Source organism: Coffea eugenioides, chromosome 10 (genome assembly GCF_003713205.1).
Source record: "Coffea eugenioides isolate CCC68of chromosome 10, Ceug_1.0, whole genome shotgun sequence".
In the NCBI taxonomy this organism is placed as follows: Eukaryota; Viridiplantae; Streptophyta; class Magnoliopsida; order Gentianales; family Rubiaceae; genus Coffea; species Coffea eugenioides.
Genome location: NC_040044.1, coordinates 10,544,532 through 10,551,467, shown reverse-complemented (window position 1 = coordinate 10,551,467; position 6,936 = coordinate 10,544,532). Strand labels below are relative to the sequence as shown.

The 6,936-nt window shown below is 32.9% G+C and overlaps 1 protein-coding gene across 1 annotated transcript; it reads right to left on the bottom strand.

Moving 5' to 3' along the window:
- Nucleotides 1-5,802: 5,802 nt before the first annotated feature.
- On the bottom strand, nt 5,803-6,390 carry LOC113750405 (ethylene-responsive transcription factor ERF021). Its single transcript, XM_027294380.1, has one exon. It carries the CDS (start codon nt 6,388-6,390, stop codon nt 5,803-5,805), a length of 588 nt encoding a protein of 195 aa, XP_027150181.1.
- Nucleotides 6,391-6,936: the final 546 nt, after the last annotated feature.

The following is a 6,936-nucleotide window of genomic DNA, read 5'->3' as shown; positions in this document are numbered from 1 at the left end:
TATTGAATGTTATCTCAGCTGCAGGACTCAAATTTTGTGGGTTACATATGTAAAGGACAAATTCAAATTGCATAAGGTTATCTGAATACAACGGCTCAGTCGATGCATCTTATGTGGCTTAGCAAAATGGTCCGGTTTCGGGATATTATAACTTATAACTGCCTAGAAGGTTGCTTGGCATCAAGCCAAGTGCAACTCATTACAATTTTTTTTTTTTTTCGCTTAGGATATCTTGACCTTTCAATCAAACTAATCTCTAAAGTCGTGAAGAGTCTTGTTCTAAGAATACACAGCGAGATAACATACAAAAATTAATCACAAGACCTGTTGATAAATATCAGATTACGAAACCAGTCGGATTACCCGCGGGAGACCATTAGTATCAGTTTCTTACTAGTGCTAAAGGTACATCCATGTGTGTAAAATTTAGAAATAAATAAATCTTTACATGAATTTTCTACCCTTGTTTCATTAATTTCATCGGTATCTTTGTTATTATGCGGTATGGCTATGGCTGATTATATTGGCAACATATTTTTAAGGTAGTTGGAGAGAAAATCGTCGTGTTTGCAATATAAGAAGAAAATAGTAGTCGAGTGGTATTAGTGGTACGGCATTAATAGAGTAGAACGTGACTGTTAGATTGAGGTTGTTACTTGTTAGTTTGTCATGCTCAATGGAGCAGTTATAGTAGATGTATTAATCACAACCTAATTATGTTGAGCAGTTAAAATCCATCCATTATTAATAAGTGAATTTGGGTATGCAATGAATTTTGAATGAGTTGAAATAAATCTCTAATTACACCCATTTAATTGATGGATAGTAGGTTGATTCGGCTCATTTATTTATATCTATTTAGAAATAATTATACATTTAAACTTAATTTTCAGTAGGCGTTAAGCAAATAAGTTTGAATTTTCTACCAATCTAATAACAATAAAATATCATTATTTCTAGTCAAACAACGTGCAAAAAAAAGGAAAAAAAGTAGAATTTTAAGTGAGTCATAAATGGGTAATTGAATATACTCATATTTATTTCTTAAATGGGTATAAATGAGTTGACTCATTTTGATTAATTTATTAAATGAGTATAAATGAATTGAGTTGACTCGCATAAACCTATGTGACTCACCCATTTTGACATTTCTAACTTTTATAACAAGGGTATATTTGAAAGTACATAAAAAAGTAACAAGGAAATGTAAAATGGGTACACTAACTTTATTATTATAGGGATAATTACTCTAAGTCAATTATAATTAGGAAAACAACACTACAAGAAGTATATGAAAATTTGTAAATTATATCATCAAAAGTTCATTAATATAAATCTTGGCTTCTTCTATCAACCAAAAGAGAAAAAGAAGAAAAAAACCTACAAATTGTGATGTTTCGAACAGAGTAAGCATGATAATATTCAATGACAGCATAACACTAAGCATTTAGTTTAAGAGCTTAAAACCATTAAAAATGTAAACAACTATATGTAAATTAAATTGATTGAACAATAGTTTTTCTTTTTCTTTTCTTTGGATCTTCAATTGCTTATCATTTATGTTTCGAATGAAATAGATATATTACAAAATTGTCTGAATTATTCAATAAAATTATCAATGTAGATGAACATAACTATAAATATATTGAAACTTTATTAGCAAAATATTTGATTTAATATGAATGAAAGACAAGAAAATAAATTAAGCAACGTGAAGTTTTTCAAAAATCCATATGAATATCTTTTTGTTAATTACCTCTACTTGTTAATGTAATCATAATTCCTAACAATAATTGGTTGAAGTCTACATCGAAAGTCATGCAGCAATTTGTGGAATAGTGTTTCGAATGAAATGATATACTAACATTAATATCTTCTTTTTTCTACATAGTGTTCCGGCTAATTTTTCTTTTTAATATTCTTAGTATATTGTTACTTGATTTGTAATTAATTTAATAAAAAGATGCTCTTTAGGTTAAAGGACAGTGCCGTGTCAATGTGAAGTGCTTTTAGAAATTTCTATAGGAATTTAAGAATATATTTGCCATGCATTTAATTCAATTCACATTTCGTGTCATTCAAAGAATCTTAAATATAACTATTGAAACATAAGAGACCACATTGAGCAAAATTTTAAACATTAGGAACTTGAAATGCAAATGTGAAACTTTTAACTAATTCCAATTTGATTTTGACATTGGACGTTGCTCTCGTAAATATCAATTTTACCAAATTACTGTTTCAAACTAATGCAAGTTGAAAATTGTTTAATAGCTTATTAAGAATGAAGTCAAATTTCTAAAAGAAGTAAAGTAATGCTTCAAGATACGTACGTGTCAAGTGTCCGGATATATCAGTGTAAAAAAGTTTATATGTGGATAACGTTGAAAAGATTAATAAAAAAATATCTACCATTGGAGCTTTTAGGGGATTACAATATGGTCAATGTCTCGTTGTTATTGTTGCAATTGTAACAAGCTTTTATTAAAAAGAATTTGAGAGCTGCTTTTACGTGCTTTGGATCGAGAAGATGAATGCCCAAGAAGAACCTAAGAAATCTATTTAGTCTTGTGGCTTTTTGCAGCAACTATTCTAGACGAATTGAAGGAGTTCGATTCTGCTAACATATGATGATCCAAAGATAAGTCCTCGATCGAAGGTTGCCGAGGAAGTAACCTGTCAAGAGCATGCATGTACGTCCCTGCAGGTAGTGAAAATTGCTCTACAATTTTCTTAATTTTGAATCTGAGTTTAAACTTCAAACAAAGCAGCAGTCCAACATTACAATTTCAACTGGAAATTGAAAATACAAAAAGTTTTTACAAGCACCACTTTGCCTCCCCCCAAACAACAGAAACAGAAACAATGGACAAACTTGAATCAAAAGTAATATGGTCAAACTCACGTGCATAAGAATAATATTTAGCAGCCATTCAGGCATGCAACACTGACTATTTCTAGAAAAATGATGGACTATGAAATCGTTCATAAAAAAAGTGCATCAGTCTAGCATTTCCTCAATCAATCAAATATATGAGTGAGATCCTTCCAATGAAGAATTCAGTGTCAGTTGTACTAATTAATTCAATGTCACATCTCCTATAGATTCTTCTTGTTATTCTTGCCTCTTTTTTTTTTTAATTTAATTTTGAACATGGTCAGTCGTCATCGTTAGGATTTCCAATTTGGATGGCACTTAATATTAAAACAGTTTTTGCAGTAGAATTTTATATTCGCAAATCAAGTGAAAGATGAATCAAGGAGCTCAATATTCGAATTGAGTTCAGATAGTAAGAGCTCATTAATTTAAATTTTAGTCCTCCAATTAATCAAATCAAACATGAATAGCATTTTGTATCCTGTAAAATTTCGAATGCAAATCGAGCTCGGCTAATTTAGCACAATATCTAAAATTTATATGTACCAAATTGATCATGGCTCGAGGAATAAACGAACCAAATTTAAATACAATTTTAAACTCTTTTTGTAGATAAACAAAATTGAATGCTAGAATAATTGACTTAAATAGACTCATTTACTCTTCTATTTGCAAGTTAGGATTTTGAAAATTTTGTGGGACGAAAGTAAAGTGTAAAAATTATTTTCACTAAATACAAATTCTCAAGCTTGGGAAGGGTTTCGGGAGGGGGGGGGGGGGGGAGGAAGGAGGGCAAGTAACTAATATACAATAATTTCTAAAGGTTAAATTTATAACACAAAAAAAAATTCAAAATTTATGAGGGTCAAATGAAATTTTTAAAATTCTTGGGGCCGGCTACCCGCTGGTTTTGTCCTGCATCATAATAAAATTAACACTAGTACCAAGTCTTTAGTGCATGATATTTTATAAATCATTCCTGCGAACCCGAGGGAATAATCAGGTATCTTTCATAGTCAGTCAAAGTCACCCAGAAAAATGATTGGTTCTTCTAAAACTTTTGAACCAGATGCAATCTTCATCCACCTTCTGTAGTCCGGTGAATCCAATGCTGACCTTCCTGATGCAGCCTGATCACCATTATTATGCTGATCTACACTGGTTTGTGTAGCAGCAAAGCTGCTTCATGGGCTGCCAACCTTTTATCTTCAGCACTGAAAATTTTCCATAGGACTCTTAAGGAATTAGCTAGCCAATATATCTCCTTGTTCTTGTTAGAATAATAATACGCTCCTATTAGAAGAAAATAAAGGAGTTGGTATTATGTGCTTTAAAAGAAGTAGAATGCTCAAGAACAGCCTAAGAAATCTAAAGTTTAAGCTTAATTTAGGGAGTCTTATATTCTATGTTTGGAGCATCTACGTCCTTGCAGGCAGTGAAATTTGCTCTACGCTTTTCACAATCTCAAATTCAGATGGAAGGTAACCGCTGTTGATGTTAAGAATTGTGAACGTGGTTGGGAAAGCAGGCACCTGGTTTATAGGACTGGGATATGTGGGAGGATGCACTTCCTGAATTCTAAAGCCTTTCTTTATTTATTTTTTTTTTTCGTTTTTAATATTTTTTGTACTAGTCATATTTCTATTTGGTTAAAAGGGGGAGAGATAAGTCATTAGCAATTTAGAAAAACTCGTAGCTATTGAGACAAATTATTAGAACTATAAGAAAATTTTTTGTATTCATGTGCAAACAAATAATCTTAACAACAAATTACGTGCAGATCAAGTGATAAAACATTTCATGTGTGACTAGTAGATTACGAGTTCGTGTCATTAAGAGGCAGGTACAGAAACCCTGTTGAACCCCTTTAAACAATAATAATAATAATTTGAAGTGTTATAATCTTAATTTAGGTTGATCCTAACTCCAAGACTCGAATGCTTTCACCACTTTCATTTGATGCATCTACAAAGTGACAATTCCATAGCCACATCATTAGCTGCACATAATGTATCTTGGTATCACGTGACGTCAAAAATTTAAATAAACTAAATCGTGTGGAGGCAAGACCTTTTTTTCCCTTAGGATATATTTTCTCCATTTGATCACTAGCCTTTCTTCACGGCTATGGTTTATTTTTATATTTTACTGTTAGTGAAATTTTAAATAAAATCTTTTCTGGTCAAGGGCCTAGAAGTTGTTGAAACTAGGGCTCCGTTTGGATTGGCATATTTTTTAAAAATAAAATTTTCAAATACAATACTACGGTAATACAAAAAAAAATAACTTAAAAAATATTTCATCCATACAATATATAAAAAATAACTCACAAATACACACAAAACTCGCATTTACTTTCTAATAGAAAGACTTATGACACTACACTAGATCTTAGCCAAAAGATCGACAAAGTTTTCTAAAAAAAAATTAAGAAGAACAAGAAGATTTATGACACTGGTAATTATGCAAAAATAATTGTACCACATGTCTACTAAATTATAATACCCAGCACTACATTTTACTACTGAAGAAGTGAAGATACAACTTTTACAAGCCTCACTTGGCATAAAAAAATCACTTTATCTCCCCACAACAACATATACACAGGCAATAGACATTAGATCAAAAGTCAAACTCAAGTACATAACAGTACTCTTTTAGGAGCCACCAGCCAAAAGTGGCTATTGCTAACAAAGTGGACTAAAAATTCGAACTAGACATAAAATTCTTCTGTCCAGCATATCCTCACTCAATCAAATATACGAGTGAATTCTAGCAAAAATCAATAATACAATATCAGTTACATTGATTAGTTTATTTAGGAGATCTCCTTTAGCTTCTATTTTTCTATTCAAAAGGAAGTCGGCCACACAAGTAAAATCAGCACTACAAATCTTTAATATCTGATCTAAAAGTGTACGTGTCTAACCCCATAGCGAATCATCAGGTATCTCTTCATAGTCAGCCATGTCATAGTCATCAGGAAAAATCATTGGTTCCTCTAAAACTTCTGAACCAGATGCCATCTCCATCCACCTTTTGTAATCTGGTGACTCCAATGGCAAGTCATTGATGGCCTGAATTTGGACGGGGGAGAGCCCTACCGTAAGCGGCTGAGTATCAATGGGGTTAGCCATGTTGCTAGAGCTTCCTGATGCAGCCTGATGACCACCATTATGCTGATCTCCACTCAAATTCTTCACCAGCAAAGATGCTTCTTGGGCTGCCATTCTTATATCTTCAGCGCTCGAGCTAGCCGGACGAGGAAGATTGCCAACCAATACAGGAAAGTTCAGTTGAGCTGCAGACCCTCGAAAGAAATAAGCAGCAGCATCATGGGCTACGGCTGCCATTTCTTCAGTATCGAAGCTACCTAACCATATCCGAGTTTTCTTACCTGGCTCACGTATTTCAGATACCCATTTTCCCCATCTTCGCTTCCTTACTCCTCTGTAAACTGAAGGGCTTCCCGTGCCACCATTGTTGTTGATGTTGTTGTTGTTGTTTTCCATTCTACAGTCAAGACTGGAGAAGAATGTATATTGACAAAGTAGTGATAGAATATAGTGACAAAGATTCTGAAGAATCCAGGCAAATTTAGTCATGCATTTATAGTTGTCGAGATAATGAAATCACTGGATTATGTGTTAAGTCAATAACATAAACATTAATCGAAGTGGGAAACTGGCGACCGAGCTTCCCAGCAATTTCGTTCAATGAATTTCTTTTTCCTTTTTCATTGTGAGTGTGTGACAACAGATTTTTAACATTTGTGATGAGCAAGGATCATTTTTCTATTTTTTTCCCTTTTTAATTGCTCCTTTTGTTGTTTGTTGCCTTCATACGCGTTAAGATATTTCTGCAATGAAATCGAAATCCGTCGAAGCTTCGTTGGTTTTCGATTTTTCTTGCTTTCTATTTCATTTCTACTCTGCATGGATTTGATGCATAGTTATAGAAGAAAGGGTGGGAGCCCATAATAGGCCGACATATACCAACTTCTGGACTAGAAAAGTAAAAGGGCCAAAGAGAAATGATCTTCACCGACTCACTACTTA

Coding starts and splice junctions, on each gene's coding strand:
- LOC113750405 (XM_027294380.1), bottom strand. CDS start 6,390: ATGGAAAACAACAACAACAACATCAACAACAATGGTGGCACGGGAAGC.